Source organism: Prionailurus viverrinus, chromosome C1, assembly GCF_022837055.1.
Source record: "Prionailurus viverrinus isolate Anna chromosome C1, UM_Priviv_1.0, whole genome shotgun sequence".
Taxonomy (NCBI): Eukaryota; Metazoa; Chordata; class Mammalia; order Carnivora; family Felidae; genus Prionailurus; species Prionailurus viverrinus.
In genome coordinates this window covers 121,906,147-121,927,773 of record NC_062568.1, presented here as the reverse complement: position 1 = coordinate 121,927,773, position 21,627 = coordinate 121,906,147, and the positions used below count along the sequence as shown (strand labels likewise).

The 21,627-nt window shown below is 39.6% G+C and overlaps 1 protein-coding gene across 1 annotated transcript in view; it reads right to left on the bottom strand.

Annotated features, from left to right (window-relative positions):
- Positions 1-15,933: 15,933 nt before the first annotated feature.
- Positions 15,934-21,627, bottom strand: part of LOC125173601 (calcium-binding mitochondrial carrier protein SCaMC-1) — a 54,415-nt gene continuing 48,721 nt past the window's right edge. Inside the window, exons 9-10 of the mRNA XM_047872917.1 lie at positions 20,111-20,261; positions 15,934-17,441 (exon numbers count right to left, since the gene is read on the bottom strand). Coding sequence (XP_047728873.1) covers positions 17,257-17,441; positions 20,111-20,261 — 336 coding nt within the window. The 3' untranslated portion in view covers positions 15,934-17,256. The remainder of the gene's footprint in view (positions 17,442-20,110; positions 20,262-21,627) is intronic.

Sequence of the window (21,627 nt, the reverse complement as noted above, 5' to 3'; positions counted from 1 at the left end):
CTTCCCCATCCTCATTTCTACTTTTCTCTGTTCGAAATTTGTAAATATTTCCACCTGTTTACTAGAATTAATGACTACTCCAGATTAACCCAAAAATTCAGGTTGAGTTGCCTTATCTTCTTATTAAATTCTTCCTCTGATGCTTATACACCAGAGAAAATATATCTCAATGTGAAATCTAAACTGTATTTCTTTCAAAACATGTCAACCAGAGTACTATACAAATCAATGAAAACAACTTCTTGTAAAAAAAAATCCCTTACAGGTGTGCTGTTTCTAAGGGGTACATGCACCCCAATGTTTATAGCAGCATTATTTACAATAGCCAAAGTATGGAAAAAGCCACAGACAGGTGAATGGATAAAGAAGATGTGGTTTATATACACAATGGAATATTACTTGGCAATCAAAAAGAATGAAATCTTGGGGCACCTGGGTGGTTCAGTCCGTTGAGCGTCCAACTTCAGCTCAGGTCATGATCTCACACCTTGTGAGTTCAAGCCCCACGTCAGCTGTGCTGACAGCTCAGAGCCTGGAGCCTACTTCGGATTCTGTGTCTCCCTCTCTCTCTCTGCCCCTAACCCACTCATATTCTGTCTCTGTCTCTCTCAAAAATAAATAAACATTAAAAAAAATTTTTTTAAAGAATGAAATCTTGCCATTTGCAATTACATGGATGGAACTAGAGGGTATTATGCTAAGCAAAATTAGTCAGAGAAAGATAAATATCATATGACTTCACTCATATGTGGAATTTAAGATACAAAACAGACGAAGATAAGGGAAAGGAAGCAAAAATAAAATAAAAACAGGGAGGGGGACAAAACAAGAGACTCAGAGAGAATCACTGAGGGTTGCTGGAGGGGTTGCGGGTGGGGGGATGGGTTAAATGGTAAGGGGCATTAGGGAGGACGCTTGTTGGGATGAGCACTGGGTGTTATACATAGGGGATGAATCACTGGAATTTGCTCCTGAAATCATTATAGCACTATATGCTAGCTAACTTGGTGTAAATTAATTTTTAAAATTAAAAAAAATCCCTAAAAGAGAATAGAGCAAATTCAATTTTGTGGTGCATTTTGCTTGTTTGTTTTATTTTATTTTTATAGTTATTTTACCGCACTTGCACTTCATGCTGGAATTATGAGTACACCTCTCAAATTATTTTAAGTGAATGAAAAAATATTCATCACACTGTGAAAACAAATGTCTCAAAATATCTTCTATGGTCACAATGCTCATATCTGAACATTTAGCTATAACCCTGTATAGGACCAGTAATACTTGTGTGTGGTGTTTTTTTTTTCAATCATTTGTAATTTTACTTGTAAAACATGAAATTTTTTTCTATTTTTGAAAAACTGTCTAAAAAAATTAGAACAAGCCTTTCTCTCCAGTGCTACATATAAAGGATCTTTGTCACCTTCTCTCCTGGAATGCTAACAGACCGACCTTACCTTCACTCCTCTAACCAAGGTAATGATGGCTTGCGCTGGAAATCTAAATCTGGCCAGAAGCAGCCCAGTGATTTTCCAGATGGAAGCAAAGGGAGAAAGCGGCCCAAAGAGGCTCTGTGTCCCTCTCCTGGCACCTGCTGTCGGCAGAACTGGGAGACGTCTGCCACCTAGTGGAAGACAGAGGCCAAGGCTGGTTATTTGCAATAGTTTTGTGCCAGGGTCTCAAGGCCATCAAGAACGGCTTCTATACACGGACACCTGGGCCACAGCTTCCCCTTGGGACATGATGTACTATCAAGAAACCACCCACTACCAACTACAAACAATATTCAAACCCAAGACACAAACCATACCTTCCTATAAACGAAAGTACACAACAACACCTCTTCACATACAAAGTGCCTCTTCATAAAGTAGTACCACGTAAAGTACTATTCTACTTAACAAATCCCATTTCTACTTAACAAATCTCATTTCCAGTGGTTACCAATGTATTTTGTGTGTCTTTTCCTACACGGTGAAAACACAGGTGGGAAGTATACCTATCCCCCATTATAATGATTAAAGTTGTACTTATGAATTTTCTGTACAGAGAATATCTTTCAGCTGTTCATACCTGTGCAATAATTTATCCCAGTTTATGGCTGCAACTCAAAAATGATTGACATGTGCAAGTTAAGTTAAGGGATTGGGAGGTGTACCCCAAGTCAGGCCATGAAGATATGTTAGTGCTCTCTTCTTTTGATTCCACTTGTCACAGTATTCTAGTTTGATCTATGTTTCAAATGATTATTTTAAATTGAAACTAAAATAGCATATGTACAGGTATCTATTTGAGTGCATCAGTCCCCTGTTCTACCCACTCCTACTCTAGTCCTGTTCCCTAGAAGTAATTACTTATAGGTCTGTTAGATGCTTCTTTTGCTATGTTCCTCCATAATCTCTAAATAAAATGCGTTTGCTGCTCATCTGGATCTATTGGTGGTGGACTGCTCTGGTTTGGGTTCTTTTGGAAGCAGACCATGAGGTTAAGGATTCCTTGGCAGGATGGGGAAGTGAGATGACACAGGAAAGGAAGCCAGGAAAGGGAATGGCATCAAACCAGCTGCTACTGCGAGCACCTAGAGCCAGACCCCAGTGCAGAAATAGGAGCCAGTGAAAAACAGAGCCTAGGATTGCCAGTTTAGGGCTGCTTTTGACACATGGGCAGCTGAGTGAGCTTCAGCTGCAGGAGAAACTCCAAAGTGAAGACATGCAGAAGCTGCCTCATTGGACACAGAGCTGCTGTGTGCAGCCATGGTCAGAGTCAGGTATCTGGGCAAGGCACTGTTGGCACTCACTTAAGGCCATCTCACCTAGAAGAGAAAGCCACTAACACACACAGCCATCTCCCCTTCCCATCTTCCCGATTCATCATTTTAAGTCCTTCCTTGGAAACCTCCATCACTTTCAGGATATGCTAACAGCTTCCTTTGGGGTTCCATCCACAATAGCCAGCATCTTATCCTCTAAGATGAAGACTTTAGGGCCCCCATACTTCCCTTTAGCTGTTCCTCCTCTTTCCTACAGCTCTGCTTCTGATTATATTTGATTTCTCATTTACCTTATTCTATAGCTATGTTTTAAGTCCCAGATGCTCAGCCTATAGTTTGATTCTAAAAAACACACTGATGTGATTCCATAGTATTTTTCACTGCAGAGCTAATGTTCATAGAGAAAGACAGAGCATGAACGGGGGAGGGTCAGAGAGAGGGAGACACAGAATCTGAAACAGGCTCCAGGCTCCGAGCAGTCAGCACAGAGCCCGACGCGGGGCTCGAACCCACGGACCGCAAGATCATGACCTGAGCCGAAGTTGGCCGCTTAACCGACTGAGCCACCCAGGCGCCCCTCATTACATTTCTTTTGTATCTGAACTTTTAAATGTTTCCTGAAGTTTCTAACCACCTTTTGGTGTTCTTGCCCTTTTTGCCTTTATTTGACATTTTCCCCTACCCTCTTGTGCCAATCAGGGATTGGTATTCTTTTGAGCCCCTCTTTCTCTGTAGAGTTTCTATGTATGCCCTCCATCTTACTGCTCCATTGTGGAGTCCTTCTCTGTACCCGTTGTTATCCTGAGACCTTCTGACACTGCTTTCCCAGGTTGAGGCCACTATTGCCTGTATCCCATTCCCTCTTTTTTCTTGATATATTTACTCCCTCATTTTGCTTGACTATATCCTAAAAAAAACTGTGTGGGAAGTAAATTTCCTTTCACTTTGGACGTGTATTTTTCTTATCTTTAGCTTAGCAAATTAATGCTTTTAAAAATCACTTTTCTACTTTCTAAAGATACAGTTGCAAAATCTGATATATTTTGATTCTTATTCCTTTGCAGATGATCTGTGTTTCCCCTTCTACCTCAGAAGCTTTTAAGATCTTTTCTTTTCATCCTTGGTGTTCTGAATTTTGCAACTGTGGTGTAGACATGTGTGTCTTTTGTCATTTACTGTGCCGGGCAGTGGGGGAAAGTGGAGACAGGGGAAAAATATCCTCCCTTCTCCCTTCCTCTGCCCTCCAACCTACTGCCACTGGCCAGCTCCAGCTGGGGGCAGCAGACCCAGGAGCCTGGGAAACAAGTTTGGAGGAGTTTGGCCCCATGATACAGAGCACGGCAGGGGGAAGACAAGGAATGGATCTGGGAGCAGACACATCCAGGACTAGACAGTTAAGAGGACAGAATGTCACACAGAATATAACCTAATATTGGTTTTTACAGTTTTAAAGATTATAAAAGTAAAACATATGTAAAAACATATTGCTGTTGACACTTTTAAAGATTATAAAAGTAAAAGAATTTAAAAAGTAAAACACGTAGGGGCACCTGGGTGCCTCAGTCAGTTAAGCGTCCAGCTCTTGATTTCAGTTCAGATCATGATCTCACTGCTGGGGAGCTGGAGCCACGCCTGGGGTTCTGTGCTGACAGCGCAGAGCCTGCTTGGGATTTCTCTCTCCCTCTCTCTCTGCCCCTCCCCAGTTTGTCTCTTTCTCTCTCTCTCTCAAAAGATAAATAAACATTAAAAAAAATTTTTTTAAGTAAAACATGTAGAAATTTGAATATGTAAGTTTACATTTAAAAGTGAAAGTTCGGGGCGCCTGGGTGGCTCAGTCGGTTGAGCATCCGACTTTGGCTCAGGTCATGATCTCATGGCTCCTGGGTTTGAGCCCCTCAAGGGGCTCTGTACTGACAGCTGGGAGCCTGCTTCAGATTCTGTCTCTCCTTCTCTCTCTGCCCCTCCCCCGCTCGCATTCTGTGTCTCTCTCTCAAAAATAAATACACATTAAAAAAAAAAGTTTAAAATAATAAATAAATAAATAAATAAATAAATAAATAAATAAAAAAAAGTGAAAGTTCTGGGGTGCCTAGGTGGCTCAGTCAGTTAAGCATCTGACTTCAACACAGGTCACAGCTTGTGAGTTTGATCTCCAGGTCAGGCTCTGTGCTGACAGCTCAGAGCCAGAAGCTTGCTTGGGATTCTGTGTCTCCCTCTCTCTCTCCCCCTCCGCTGCTCACACACTGTCTCTCTCTCTCAAATATAAACATTAAATAAATAAATAAATAAATAAATAAATAAATAAATAAGAAAGTTCTTATGCACATGCCACACAGCTCTGAGTTTTTCACTAGAGATTCTTATCTATGCATGTACAAACTTTAGAAATACATGTATATACACCATCTGTACATAATATGTTCTCATTGTTTCTTTCACATCCCCTTTGCTCAATTTTGTTAGGCTGGTTAAATTCTCATTTTCTGTTCTTTTCTCTGGGGAGATTAGAAATTATACAGCTATTTCCAGTCTTGTGGATTTGATTCTGAAATATTTCAGTGAAATATTCTATATGAAAAAAAATGTATATATAAAATACGATGACTGTGTCTCCATTACTCAGCTTAAGATACCACAGTATTATTGACTATCCAGAATGCCCTCTAAATCATAATCCCCTCCCACTCAGCAGTACTCACTAATCTGAATCTTGCTTTTCTTAAAACTGTACTCTATTTTCATTTTATTTTTTAGTTTATTTATTTATTTTGCGAGAGAGAGTGGGGGAGGGGCAGAGAAAGGGAGGGACAGAATCCCAAGCATGGACCCAGTGCAGGACTCAATCCCATGAACTGTGAGATCATGACCTGAGCTGAAATCACGAGTCTGACATTCAACCAATTGAGCCATCAGGTACCACTTAAAACTGTATTTTAAACAATTTCAAAGACTATCTTGGTAACTGATTGTGGTGGGAGTTTTTTTAACTTTATATAAAAGGTGACATATCAGAAACCTTCTGCAACTTGCATTTTTCAAAGTTATGGGTTTTTGTTAGCTTTGTACATATTGCTATGAAACTACAAAACACTACTGTGAGAAATTTTAAAAATTAATATATGGAAAGGTATACATTCTTCATGTGTCAAAAAATGTCATTTCTCCCCCAAATTAATCCATAGATTCAATGTAATACCAAATCAGATTTCCCACAGGCTTTATTGTAGACACTGACAAACTAATTCCAAAATTCATATAGAAATGCAAAGAACCTAAAATAGCCAAAACAACCTTGAAAAAGAAGAAAAAAAAAAGAACAAAGTTGGATGATTTATAGTACTTGATTTCAAGACTTACGAAGCCACAGTGATAAAGACAGTGTCTCACTGACTTAAAATACACAAACAGATCAACAGAACAGAGTCCAACAATAAAAGCGCATATCTAAGGACAAATAATTTTCAACAAAGGTACAACGGCTATTCAGTAAAGAAAAAATAGTTCTTTCAACAAATGAGCCAAGAACAATTGAATAAATGTATGCAAAAACATGAGCTTCAATTCACACCTTGTACCATATAGAAAAATTAACTTGAAACATATCATAGACCTATATGTAAGGTCTTTACACAGCTTCTCAAAGAAAATACAGTAGAAAATTCTTGTGACCTTCGTTTAAGCAAAGGTTTCTTAGGTATAATACTATAATTCACAAAGAAAAACTTAATTAAATTTCATCAAAATTTAAAACTGAGCAAATTGATACACTGAACTGGATTAAAATTAAAAACTGTTCGTCAAAGACACAGCTATAAAAATGAAAAGACAAGCACAGACTAGGAGAAAATACTTGCAACCTTATATATCTTATAAAGGACTTTTACACAGAATATATTAAAAAAAAAAAAAAAAAAACTCTCACTATTCAATAATAAGCAAACAATTTCCCCCAAATGGTCAAAAGACCTGAAAAACTACTTCAGAAAAGTGAAATTTTTTTTTTAAGTTTTGACTTAGGTATACACCCATAAACACAGTGGCAAAAAACTAATGGCAAAAAAAAAAAAAAGCACATATGAAAATCATCATTAGTCATTAGGGAAATATAAATTAAAAGCACAAGGAGATGGCACTTCTCATATTAGAATGGTTCAAATGTTAAAAGACAGGCCACAAGGCAAGAATGTAGAGTAAATAGGACTCTCAGTGATGGGAATATAAAATAATAAATATATGACCACTTTGGGAAATAGTCTGGCAATTTATTAAAAAGTTAAATGTATACTACCATATGATCCAGCCATTCCACTCCTAGGTATTTACCCAAAAGAAATAAAAACATATGTCCACATAAAGCTTGTACATGAATGTTCATAGCAGCTTTATTTGTAATAGCTGGAAAAAATAGCTGGAAAAAATTCTAACATTCATCAATAGTTCAGTGTCCATAAACAAACTGTAGAGTAGCCCTACAACAGAACACTACTCAGCAAGAGAAAGGAATGGACTGTTGGTACTTGAAGAAACACAGAAGAAACAGAGTCAAAGAAGCCAGACATTTCATCAAATTTATAAAATTCAAGTTAATCTATATTGATAGCAAGAAAGATCAGTGGTTTCCTGGTGGAGTAGGAAACTCTGAAGGCTGATGGTATGTTCATCATCTTGATTGTGCTTATAGGGATTTGTTTAAACTCATCATATTATACACTTTAAATACGTGCCGTTTATTGTATTTCAATTACACGCCAATTAGGGCTGTGTAAAAAATACTACTTACGAAGACTCAACTGTGTCTAAGATCTGCTTAAGAAGTTACAATGGCTAGAGGCACCTGAAAGGCTTAGTCTGTTAAGCACCTAATTCTTGATTTTGACTCCTCTGGTCACGATCTCACAGTTTGTGAGTTGGAGCCCTGCGGTGGGCTCTGTGCTCCTGCTCGGGATTCTTTCTGCCCCTCCCTCACTTGTGCATGTGTGTTTGCGCTCGCGTGCACACGCTCTCAAAATAAGCTTTTTAAAAAAATTACAATGTCTAAAGGTGATCCCTATCAATATTAGCTCACTTTTGTTCTTCCAAGCAATTATATTAAATTTATAATGTCCTCGTTAATCTGCATTATAGTAGTTCTCCCTTATCCCAAGGAGGATATGTTGCAAGACCTCCAGTGAATGCCGGGATAGTACGGAACCCTATATATACTGTTTTGGGGTTTTTTTTTCCCCTATCTATACATAGGAACATGTGATAAAGTTTAACTTATAAATTAGGCACAGTAAGAGATTAACGACAATAGCTAATAATAAAATAGGATAATTATAATAACATACACTAACAACAGTTGTGTGAACATGGTCTCTCTTATCACAGGAATTCATTGTACTGTACTCACCCTTCCTGTGATGATGTGAGAGGATAAAATGCCTGCGCGACAAGATGGAGTGAAGTGAATGACGCAGTTATTGAGACTTCAGCGAGTTAGACTACTATTGACCTTACGATTCGTCGGAAAAAAAGATCAGCTGCTTCCGGACCACCGCTGCCGGCGCAGCTGAAACTGCTGAGAGCGAAACCACAGATAGGTAAGGGGAGACTCACTTTGCATATCTTCTACATGTTATTGGCGTGATTTACATAATTACTGGCTCACTTTGGAAGTACTGGAGGTTCAATAAAAATACCGATCTTTCCTCTAAACGGAAATATGTGGTGCAGTGGGTGACGCTGAACGGTGAAGGAAGCCTGGACAGGGCATCCTAACACTAGCTTGGCAATTACGTACATGCATTCAGTTTACCCAACCACAGCTGTCAGCGTCCCTATGAGGGCTGCAGTCCACAAGGATCCCGAGACATCCCCATCTTCCAATTAGATGCTCCATTCTATTGCCTGGGGAAAAAAAGACACCTCTTAGAAGAAGCATATAGCATTTTGATTAAAATTTATGTGCCTGGAGAGGCGCCTAGGTGGCTCAGTTGGTTAAGCATCCAACTCTGACTCAGGTCATGATCTCATGGTTGGTATGTTCCAGCCCTGCATCAGGCTCTGTGCTGACAGCCCAGAGCCTGGAACCTGCTTCAGATTCTGTGTCTCCCTCTCTCTCTCTGCCCTTCCCGCAAACACTCTCTCTCTCTCTCTCTCTCTCTCTCTCTCTCTCTCTCTCTCTCTCTCTCTCAAAACTAAATAAACATTTAAAAAAAATTTTTTTAATTATCTGCATCAGGAGTATAAACTTTAGACCCAACAGACTGAGATAAACTTGGCCCTACCTCAATTTGTATATCATCATAAGCTGGATCAACTCAAATGTAGCAGTCTTATCTGTGACTATGTGAAAAACTAATGCAATATAGACTATGGTGTTGAAAAGTAAATTAAAAATTGGGTTTCAACAGTTCATACTTTTTAAATGGTGGTCACTAGGCTGCTATGGGGAAAGTTCTCATGACCAGCACCTTCAAAGCCTTATGGTTGTGGGCCAGGTGTTATTATTTTACTGGTCCAGTGCTATTGCTACAACAGGCAAAAAATAGCCTTCCTATTTCACTTTGCATTGGATGATAGAATCTACAGAGTTTTGTAACTCCTCTGTTCACAGTCAGTAAAACAAAGGGTAGACTATGGCAAGAAACCCTTGGAAAATACTACCTTTGGGATGAGGCTTTTGGCCATTTATCATGTAACCATCCATCTAGGAATAGTTGAGCTTGATTGTATTAGTGTTCCCAAAGCATTTGTTTCCAAACAGATAATTTATACACGATCAACAAGGGAAGAGATGAAATGAGCATATCTTCAAAAGTCATAAATCACCTCCCTCTCTCCCTTTCCCTCTCTCTCTGTCAGAAATTATGCATACTTGACACTTGCAATGCCTGTATTAAAATAGAGAACCATATTTATGTTCCTTGGTGCCCCAAACAGGCAAATCTATAATTGAATAACATCATGAGAAATTATCAGTTATAAATCAGGATGTCAGTTCACTGCTTGCCTTAAGGCCATGTCCACAGAGCTGCACTGAGGCCAATTCCCATGCTCCCTCTGCCCAGCCCTCCTGACCAAGGAGACCTCCACTGTGCAGAATCTGAAAAGGGATGGAAATACCTCACCAGAAGTTACCATCTGATTATCAGTTAATAGTACCATGAAAAAAAAAAATAGAACTTTCCTGAATGACCCTCTTGACCAATGTATGTCTCTTGATGTTCTGAATCTTTTTGCTCATGCCTTATATAAATAATAAGTGAACTATCAAGGCTTGGCATAGAGAGGAAAGTCTCCCATAATCTCTGGTCAAAATTCCCTAAAATAATAGTCATATATTTTTACTAGTCATAGAAAACACACATAAAAAAGCAAAAATTTAAAACTATAGCAGGGGCGCCTGGGTGGCTCAGTCGGTTGAGCGTCCAGCTTCAGCTCAGGTCATGATCTCACAGTTTGCCCGCATCGGGCTCTGTGCTGACAGCTTACAGCCTGGAGCCTGCTTCTGATTCTGTTTCCCTCTCTGCTCCTCCCCCGCTCATGCTCTGTCTCTCTCTCACCTTCAAAAATAAATAAAAACATTAAAAAAATTTTTTTTAACTATAGCAAAATTCTTCTATTGTCTGACTCTTTCCTCTCCTTAACATAGTTTTATTACCTTATGGAAATTTTTTTCGTATCTCACCAGGAGGAACATCTCAGCAAATAACAAAGTGGGAAGGAAACAAAATCAGGAGAACAAAGATCACAAGTGGATAGACCTTAAAAATTCTTCCTTGGGGTGCCTGGGTGGTGGCTCAGTTGCTTGAAGGTCCCACTTCAGCTCAGGTCATCATCTCTCGGTTCATGAGTTTGTGGGTTCGTGCCCCACATCAGGCTTTGTGCTGAGAGCACAGAGCCTGCTTAGGATTCTCTGTCTCCCTCTCTCTCTGCCCCTCCACCACTCATGCTCTGTCTCTCTCTCTCAAAAATAAACATGAAAGAAAGTTAAAAATTCTTCCTCACCTTTAGGTTTCTTCCAGAAAAAACCTCACCTTTAGGTTTCTACCATAAAAAGTCTCAAGCACCTGAACTTATTAATACTACCTACACTTGCACTGTATCATTTATGTATTCCCTATATCATCCAAAACAAAAGATTCAGAAACAGTTCTAGACTCCAAGTTACTCTTTTCCATATTACAACTAATTTTTCCCTCTATTTCCTTTCTCCTCCCATGCCTTTGAAAAGTGTCGACTCTCAATGATATTGCTGACTTTTCCTTTTAGACACTGTTTATTGAGCTGTCTGGCTATAAAGCTACTTTGCCATGTACTAATAAAGTTTTGGAGATTCAGAGATTCAGTAAGTGGAAAAATGTGGTGTTTCCCTGCATAGAGAGAGCCCCCTGCTCCATGGCACAGTAAGACTTACCCCTGAGAGAGACTGCCAAGGAGCAGGAGGAATTTGAGAGCCTATAGCAGGATAACTTAATGAAATACTAATTTGTGTTTATTCCTCTATATGTTCCCTTTCAATTCACTTCAGACAAGGAACCAAGCCTTTAGTATTTCCTTCTCTGAGTGATTTTTAAAAGTGGAAAATAGAAGTCACTTTGATCAAAGTCTGTTCTGTCTTTTGCAAACATCTAAGTTACCTGGAGAGAGGATGCCAGGGTTCCCAGGGGGAAGAGGAGAGGAATACTTTTAAGAGCAAAGACATAAAGAGGCAAACCCAGAGTCTGGGAAGGAGACAAATGTTGAAGGTCCTAGGGTTAAAAGAGATTTATATTGGACACCTCACCCCTTCAGAATGGAAAGGCCAGACCCCAGGTACAGATGCCCCACAGGTTCCCAGCTACTCCCTTGCCAAGCATGGCACAGATGCTGGATCATGACCTGCGTCCAGTGAGGCTAAGACCCCGGGTCGCTGGCACAACACTGAGTGGTATCAGAGCTTTCAAATGGATTTAAGCTGATATAAAGAAAATTAGGAAATACCATATTTTTTGCACAAGCCAGTTGGTGCAGTAAGATTCTTATAGGGAGGGGTACCTGGGTGACTTAGTCAATTGAGTGTCTGACTCTTGATTTTGGCTTCACACTGAGCGTGGAGGCTGCTTAGGATTCTCTCTCTCTCCTTCTGCCCCTCTCTTCCACTTACACACTCTTTCTAAAAGTAAAAATTAAAAAAAAAAAAAGATTCATGTGAGGACCTCCTGTGGGGGCTGACTGATGCATACCTACAGCCCAGACTGATTATAGGTGCTTGGATTTGGGCTAATTCATCTTTTTTTTTTTTTTTTTTTTTTTTTTTTTTATGAGTTCTTTTTTTTTTTTTTTTTTCAACGTTTATTTATTTTTGGGACAGAGAGAGACAGAGCATGAATGGGGGAGGGGCAGAGAGAGAGGGAGACACAGAATCGGAAACAGGCTCCAGGCTCTGAGCCATCAGCCCAGAGCCTGACGCGGGGCTCAAACTCACGGACCGCGAGATCGTGACCTGGCTGAAGTCGGATGCTTAACCGACTGCGCCACCCAGGCGCCCCTGGGCTAATTCATCTTGAGCCCATGGTCTTGACTGTGTTGTACGACTGGTATATATAGAGACAAGTATAAACTCTTGGAAAATATGACTGATGAGCGAATGCTGAGGGTGGTGGTAAGTTTAAGTTTTTGAAAGAGTACTTTATAATGTTTTAAAATCCCTGGCAAGACCAGCACCTTTTCCAGGAGTAACAAAACACAAATCACTTTTTTGTTACTATTACCTTGATTTTGTGGAAGTGAATTCAAAGCAGGACAATATCAACTAACAAAAAATAAATAAAAGGATTGTTTCCAATATTGAACAACTTGTATAAATGATAAACAAATCCTGGGCAGATACAAGGTGGTCAGAGAAGAACATGAAAAGAGCTATAGCCTTGCTAGTTTGCTGAAATTGAAGTTCTCTGTAATTCTCCGGGAAATATCTAGAAAAATTTTAGGATCTCTAATTTATTTTTTAAAAAATTAAATTTCTCAGGGCACCTGGGTGGCTCAGCCAGTTGAGCGGCCGATTTTGGCTCAGGTCATGACCTCATGGTTCATGAGTTCAAGCCCCGCATCCAGCTCTGTGCTGACAGCTCAGAGCCCACTTCAGATCCTCTGTCCCCCGTCCCCCCTCTCTCTCTGCCCCTCCCCCACTCACACTCTCTCTCTTTCTCTCTCAAAAATAAACATTTTTTAAAAATTAAAATTCTCTCTGGAGAGGGACAGGCATACAGCAGCCAATAGACATGCTGCCTGGGAAGGGGTCCATGTGTTGGACTACTTTAGGGACAACTGTACAGATGGACATGAAGGTTACCAGAAATGGCTGGCATTTTCCAACAAGGTTCCAATAATGAAAGTCCCACCCCCAGAGGGGAGACATTTGAATCTTGTCCTGGAGTCCTAGAGACTGAGAACTAGACAAACGCACTGTTGATATGCCTCCCACGGTAGCCCCTTGGCTGCATGGCTTACACCCTCCCCTCCCCCTTGCTCACTCGGCTCCACTGCACCTGCGGCCTGTATCTGCATTCCCTCTGCTTGGAATGCCCTCCCCAGATATTGGTATGACCCATTCCCAGACCTCCTTTACGTCCCTACTCAAAAAGCACCTTCTGGGCCAGGCCTTCTCTATCTCAAATTACAGCCCCAACCCTAGCACTGCCTTCTGTGCTTACACCATCAGACATATTACTTATTTTACTCTGTGAATTTCTTGTCTGTCTCTTCCTTCCAGGTAATCTCCATGAGGAAAGGTGCTGTGTCTTCTATTCAATGCTGTGTCTTCAGCCGCTGAAAGTGACTGGCACAAAGTAGTGTTTAATAAATACTGAAATTAAAAATGACACATAAGTTCTTATGGAATAAGATGCCCAAGTGGCCCAGGCTTGAGGTCCTTCTTTCACAGAAAACCATGCTGCAGTGGCTGTGGCTGAGCATCTGAGTTCATGGCCATGGGACCCAGTGACAACCAGGGAACATGCACATCTGGTAAAAAAAAACAAAAACAAAAACAACACACACACACACACACACACACACACACACACACACAGAAGAAAAACAACTTTCCCACCAGCCAGAGGGCTGTGAATAGGCATCTTCAATCACACTGTGGCCAGAGGGCAGCGGTGGGTCCAGGCTGGGGCAGCTTGGACTTCAGCACAGCTCTGGGCTGCACTGGAGGGAGAACGTGGCAAGGCATGCTCTCCCAGAGAGCAGTCTAAAGGAGTTCAGTCCAATCCACGCTATTCCCAACAAGGGAACACAGCAAAGCAGGAGAGGAGGGTTGCTGCTTGCTCGTCCCCACAAATATCAATACTCCTGTGGTGCACATCTAGAAAGAAAGAAAGAAAGAAAGAAAGAAAAAAAAGAAAAGAAAAGAAAAGAAAAGAAAAGAAAAGAAAAGAAAATTCCATAAGAACAAAAGGGCAAGTAAAATTCCTATCTGGAGAGAAGTAAACCAGGACATACTTTTATACATGTGTCCTGATATAAAGCTCAAAGTATAAAATAGCATAAAATATGATCCCTGTTTACATGAAGCTTCTCTTGATGTGGATACAAGGTTGAGAAGTAAATGCAGCAGCATTTTTCTAACCAAGGGTTCCTGAAAACAGAGGAGGGTTCATATGTTTATTCTTGGAGTCTGAGTGGCATCTGAGTTGGAGCACAGAAATGTCTTTGCAGTCTTATGTTTTATTATTTTATTTTTTAAAATCAAATTTTGTATTTAATTGTAATCTGCACTGTAAAAAAGTGTTTTAATCACCACTAAACTTACTTAGCTTTGCTTCCCACAGCTTGAAGACAAACTGATACTCCACCAAGATGTGTCAAGAAGTCCTATGATTTTGGGGGCACCTGGGTAGCTTAGTCAGTTGAGCGTCTGACTCTTGATTTGGCTCAGGTCATGATCTCATGTTTCATGAGATCGAGTTCCTACAAGTTTGAGCCCCTGCATCTGGCTCTGTGCTGACAGTGCAGAGCCTGCTTGGGATTCTCCCTCTCCCTCTCTCTCTGCCCTTACTCTGCTCTCTCGCTCTCTCTCTCTCACAAAAAAAAAAAAAAAAAAAAAAAAAAGTCATCCCATGATTTTGAATTCTCCTTGACACCATGAACCCCCAGGGGTGTAACCCTAACTAATAAATGTGGGATTTGGACATCATGAAAAACATCTTATGCCAAAATGTATGACATTAACAACAATTGCTGTGGCTGTTCAGGAAAATATTTGCAGACTATATGGAGTCAGATGTGAAAAGTATCAGTCAAACTGCTGCCAGTGATAGAAGCTGTGTAACACAGCCATTTTTTTTCCTTTTTTGCCTATTTTTTAAAAATGAGGAAACAAATCATTTTTAAAACAAACATATATATTTTTTAATAGAAATGCAAAGTACATATGCAATAATACCAGAAATAAACATCTTCAACTCTGGGCTCTTTTCAAAAGACACAAGATCATTTTTTCAAAAGATATATGATGTACAGATAAACCACATTCATACCTTACAATGTTAAATAGCAAACAATGTAAATTCATAATGAACAATGACTTTTTCAGTAGCTTAAAATTTTAGTTATTCATCCCATAATTCTTATGAGTAAAAAAAGAAAAAGCTAATCATGTACCTTAATATTGTCATTTACGAATTACTCCAAAGTACAAACAACCCTGAAGATAGAGTTCCATGCTTATCATGGGTATTATAAAAATACCAAGACATTTATCAGGCATAACTAATGTATTAAAAGCTATATTTTAGAATATGTTTCACAAACACAGCTCCAACATTTCTCTTTTGTTCAAAAAATATAAGAGGTAGGTTCAAATAAATGCCTATTATGTCACTAGATTTTCACAAAAAAATGTTGGTAATTGATAACCGAAATCTTTAGAAATCAAACTACATTAAAAAGCTACAGGGGCGCCTGGGTGGCGCAGTCGGTTAAGCGTCCGACTTCAGCCAGGTCACGATCTCACGGTCCGTGAGTTCGAGCCCCGCGTCGGGCTCTGGGCCGATGGCTCAGAGCCTGGAGCCTGTTTCCGATTCTGTGTCTCCCTCTCTCTCTGCCCCTCCCCCGTTCATGCTCTGTCTCTCTCTGTCCCAAAAATAAATAAACGTTGAAAAAAAAAAAAAAAAAAAAAAAAGCTACAGAATAACTTCAACTAATAAATATTTGTCTAAGTCTTAATCACACAAATAAAAAAAGATGATTGCCTACAAAAATGCCTTTAGTAAAATAAAAATATGCCATCAATCTTACAAATTTTCTACATCATAATGTGTTCCTAAAACTTGGCACAAGGGAGAATATGAATGTATATGTTTATAAATTGAGCCTTTCATTTAAACACAGGTACCTAACATATGATATTAATATACACTACTATTAAAATGCACTATTCTCCCAGGGTTGCACTGCCCAAGTTGAGAATTGTAGGTTCAAACAAATTCAACACTGAGGGGGAAATGAAGATGTCATTCACCCATGATCAACCTACTTGACATAATTAAGAAATGTTCGATTACCAAGAATGCTCCCTAGAAGCCTTCCTGATTAAAAGAGAATCTGATTCAAGTAGGAAACAAAGGAGGACAAAGATAAGACAGCTGTTCTGCAGATGCTGATATAGGTAAAAGGTTGTGCTTCCTGGTGCTTTTCAAAGCAATGACAGAATAAATAGAATCTTTCAAATAAGTTGCCTTGCATTGATAATTTAACAGCAATATACTGGCAATCAGTGTGTCACTCCAGGAACCAAATAACAGTGCAAGGAAAATGGAAAGGGGCACATTGAAGTAAATACTGTTTCATCACTTCTCCTTATACAAAAAATGTAAATGGACTAGAGTTATTTGCATGCCCTGGAATTCTGCCACTTCAGTTCATTCTCATTCAGCTTAAAGAAACACAGTGATATAAGCCCTATACTTACTTGGCTGCTGTAAGGTATGTTTTCATGCAATGATTTTCTATTAATGGTTCCACAAGGAAATTTTAAGAAGTCTACAAAGACATTCAAAATACATTAAACAACTTAAATTTCAAGGTTTTCTGATCATTTTGTTTTTTAGAAAAAGACATTTAAGTATTAAGGAACTGGCATAAACTTGAACCAACCAAAATAAAGATTAGTGATTTATAATTACTACACAAAACAAATTTAATTCAAGCAATACATTTTTCAGATTTAGGACTCAGGGCATAGCTTTGTCGAAAGGCACTAATATGAAAAGATAAAATACAATTTTGTGGCCTTTTCAAAATTGTATGAGCTTATCAAAACTATGATTTTTAACATTTCTGTATATATAAAATTGAGCCCAAATATTTGAAGTAATCATTGATATGCTCTTCCTTTTTGTGACAAATATATGGTTTCTTTTGCCATAGACCTGTAATTCTAGGTGGTAAAAGTCACTCCAGAGGACTAATGAAAATTTCAATAATCACCCTGAAGCAAAAATTTCAACATGTCATTTCTGGGTTACTCTTAAAGTTTGCTTCATATTTTCATAAACCACATAACTGATGCCCACAGCAGGGAGCACCTTCATGAAGTTTGGGGTGATGCCTCTGTAAAGTCCTGGTATTCCTTCTTTGGAAATTATTCGTCGAAAGAGGCCAACCATGTTCATTTGTTTGGTTCCTTCTAACATGGCTAGGAAAAGAAGAAAAGAAAAAAGAAATAAAGAAAGAAACAAGGCTAATTTAATATTCAAATATGTTGTATTTGTGACTCTGAATGATATTCTAGAATATATAAAGTATCCCTTTATATATAAATCTCCTTGCATGGCACCTAATAGTGAGTTCCGTAATTACGGTAACAATGGTAACAACAGTTATTAGTTCAGTAATTGCTATGGGTTAGATACTGGCTTTATTACTTTATATACCAATCCTGCAAGGTAAGTATCATACCTATTTTATAAATGAGGAATTGGAGGTTTAGGAAGATGGAGAAACTTGGCCTAATATACTTAGCCAGCAAGTGGCGGGGAGCTAAGAGTAGACAGTCTTTCTGACTCCAAAGTTCACACTTTCTACCACCCCACACTGCCATGGCCAGCCCTCCTCATTAACCAAGCACTGAAAAGAGAGTAGATCAATCCTTGGAATTAAGGGGAGCATGGAGCACTTTGAGGAGCTTAAGAAAATGTAGGGTTCCTGGGCCTTGAAAATGGCCTCAAGAGTCAAGAAAGGGAGGAAGGGAAAGCCCATGCTGCTGACACCACAAAGAAAAGTGAGGGCACATGGGGGCACTACATGGGGACTGCTGATGTGGTTATTACACAGAGGGTATCCAGCGCTGGAGGTGAGTGAGGCAGGGGTGGGGAAATGGAGAGGAGGAGAAAAAATAAAGTGGGGCCAGATTACTAAAGGCTTTGAAATTCCCACTAAGAACTTGGGAATTTATTCTGAGGACAGTGAAGAGTCACAAAGATTTCTGAACAGGAATCAAGTGAACACACCTTGACTTTAAAAACAACAGATCTGGGTGCCTGGCCAGCTCAGTTGGAGGAGCGTGTGACTCCTGAGTCTGGGGTTTGAGTCTGAGCCCCATTTTGAGTGTAGTGATTACTTAAAAATAAAATCTTTAAAAAAAGAAACATAGGTCTATCAGCCACGAGAGGACTGGATTGGAGTTGGCAGATGGGAGAGGGGGACTTGCCAGATGAAGGTTTCAATCAGACTGGCTGGGTTTGAAGTCTAGCTCCACTATTTACCAATGTATAACCTTATGGAAGTTACTTTATCTCTTTTTGCCCCAGTTACTCACCTGTAAAATACAGGTAATACTAGTATCAATCCCAAAGATGGTTGTGATGGTTAAATGAGAGAATACAAATGAAATATTTAGTTACTACTTTCCATTTTTCTCTCCAGGCATATGATTTTCTTTCAGCTCCTCAAATGGACCCCATTTTCTCCTGCCTCAGTGCCTTCACATATGCTTTTCCTCAGGCTGTAAGGCTCTTTCTTTTCTACCTCACCCCACCTTTGACCAGCTAACTTTCACCTGTCTTTCCAGGTTGAACTTAAATGACAATGTCCTCTGGCTCCCAAGTAAGGTTAGAGTCCCTTGCTCTGTACTCCCCTGACAAAGGGGAGGTGATTTAACGAGTTTGTTTACTTGCTGCATGTGTGTCTTTTACACTCCACAATGGCAGGGACCACATCTGACTTGTGGACTGCTCTAACCCTAGCATCTGGCAGAGTGTCCAGCACCTGACAATGGCTCTGAAAGTATTGGTTACTTAACGAGTGACCACTTGGTTGGGGGCAGTGGGGTGGTTGGTACTTGGAGGAGAGACTGGGAATAGAGCTGTAGATACCCGGGAGGTACTGTTTAAAGAAATGATAGTAGGTGAGTGAGACTGGCCAGCAAAGAGCAAAAAAAGGAAAGAAAGGCATGGGCTACATACTTTAAATAGCAATAAAAGGCAGCAAATCTTTTAAGAATAGAGAATAATCAATAAGATGGTAGAAAAGCCAGGGGACACAGTATAATCAAAGCCAAGGGAGAGGACAGGGTCACAGTGAGGAGGGATCCCACACGTTCAAAAGTTCTAGGGTCCAATAAGAGCAAACAATTCCAGCCACCATTTACCAACAATTTGCCAAAGGCCAGGTGCTTTACATATATTGTTGCCAATTCTCACAACAATGCACAGTTCTCATTCCCATTTACAGATGAGTAAAGGAAAATCCAAAGAGGTTTGGGGCAAAGAGGAAAATCCAACGAGGTCTGAACCCAAATCCGTCTAGATACTTAAGCTTATATACTCTTAAAACATGCATTCTCAATATGGGCAAAACCAAATCTCACTGTTTACCCATAAAATGCAGATATACACAGAGTACATGTGCAGTGTATTTGTGATATTAAAATTTCATGAAGAGGGGATGATTAGAAAAATAATTTATGAAAGGGTTCCCTAGGGAGGCAGTAATGAAAAAAATAAATAAATAAAGCTTGTGAAATACTATCTGAAAAGCATATTCTGCTACCTCAGGAGAACCTGAAGCTCGAAAAGCATGTTGCTGATAGAGTACTTTTATCAGCATCATTCATCCATCAAAAACTCACCTTGAGGGGCACCTGGGTGGCTCAGTCAGTTAAGCTTCTGACTGTTGATTTCAGCTCAGGTCACGATCTCACGGTAGTGGGATTGAGCCCCACATCGGGCTCTGTGCTGAGCGTGAAGTCTGCTTGGGATTCTCTCTCTTCCTCTCCCTCTGTTCTTTCCCTACTCATGCACACGTACGCATGCATGCATGCACTCTCTCAAAATAAATAAATAAAAACATTAAAAAAAAACTCACCTTGGGCCTGCATGCGTGTTTTCACCAAAGCCAAGGGGTAGCTGGCCAACTGACCGCAAGTACTAGATACGATGCCACATCCCAGCAACACGATGACTCCAGGGTTTACAGAGTCTTTGGCATAATTATCCAGCCAGTAGGACTTCAAGAGCTGCCAGAGAAACAGAAGAGAAGAAAAACAGTGAACAACTAACATTACAACTGCTTTCGCTCAACATGAACATTTTCACAGACACCCTCATCCTTATGAGAGACAGGCCGCACATCTGTGAGATCAGGTAACACATTCCCAGCAGCGGCAGTCACTGGAAGAGGCAGCAGCTCCGCACACAGGTGTGGTAGCCACTGGGGATTCAGAACACATGAGCTTTGCACAGGTTGCTCCTTTTCTTCTGAACAAATGTTAAGATCAACAGCACTCCAAATGTAGGACCTCAAGCACATTTCCAATGGTATTAATAAAAACAATGTAATTCTACTAACTGCATCTAATTGTGTACTTTACATACATGTGATTTCATTTAGTCCTTTCCCTGATGTGGAGCTATTCTTCCAATTTTAGAATGAGGAAAATGAATCTCAGTGGAGTTATTTTTAACAAGAGTGCAGAATCAAGTGTACTGATCCCCGGCCATGCCTTTTTCCCTGTCATCCTATATCCTTGTAATTCCATTAGAAGGCGATGATTGAGAGTAACTGTATAAAATACATATGCTAACCTACTTTTTAAATATACAATATTTTAAGTATAAGAATCTATGCACATACGTGGGAAAATTATTGTTATGGTAGCACAAGCATAGTAATACACTACTTAAAGCAATCTAAGGATTCAATGCAATGCCTACTCAAATCCTAAAGGTATTTTTTGAAGAAAAAGAGAAAACCATCCTAAAATTCATATGGAATCTCAAGAGACCCCAACGGCCAAAATAACCTTAGAAAAAAAGAATAAACTTGGAGGCCTCATACTCCCTTATTTGAATAGATACTACAAAGCAACAGTAGTCAGATGGTGTGGTACTGCCGTAAAGACAGATATATAGATCAATGGAACAAAAACAGAGAGCCCAGAAATAAATTGTTGAATATATGGCCAAATGATCATCAACAAGGATGCCAAGACTACACACTGGAGAAAGAACAGTCTCTTTAACAAATGGTGTGGGGAAAACTGAATATCCATATGCAAAAAATAAAGTTGGACCTTTACCTTACACCATGTACAAAAGTTAACTCAAAATGGATTAAAGACCCAAACATAAGACCTAATACTATAAAACTTCTAGGAGAAAACACAGGTTAAATGTTTCAGGATACTGAATTCGGCAATGATTTCTTGGACATGATGTCAAAAGCACGGTCAACAAAAGCAAAAATAGATAAATGAATTTCACCAATTTAAAATCTTCTGTGCAGCAAAGGAAACAATCAGCAGGTGAAAAGGCAATCTATGGAATGGGAGAATATATTTGCAAACCACACAACTGATAAGGATTAACACCCAAAATATATAA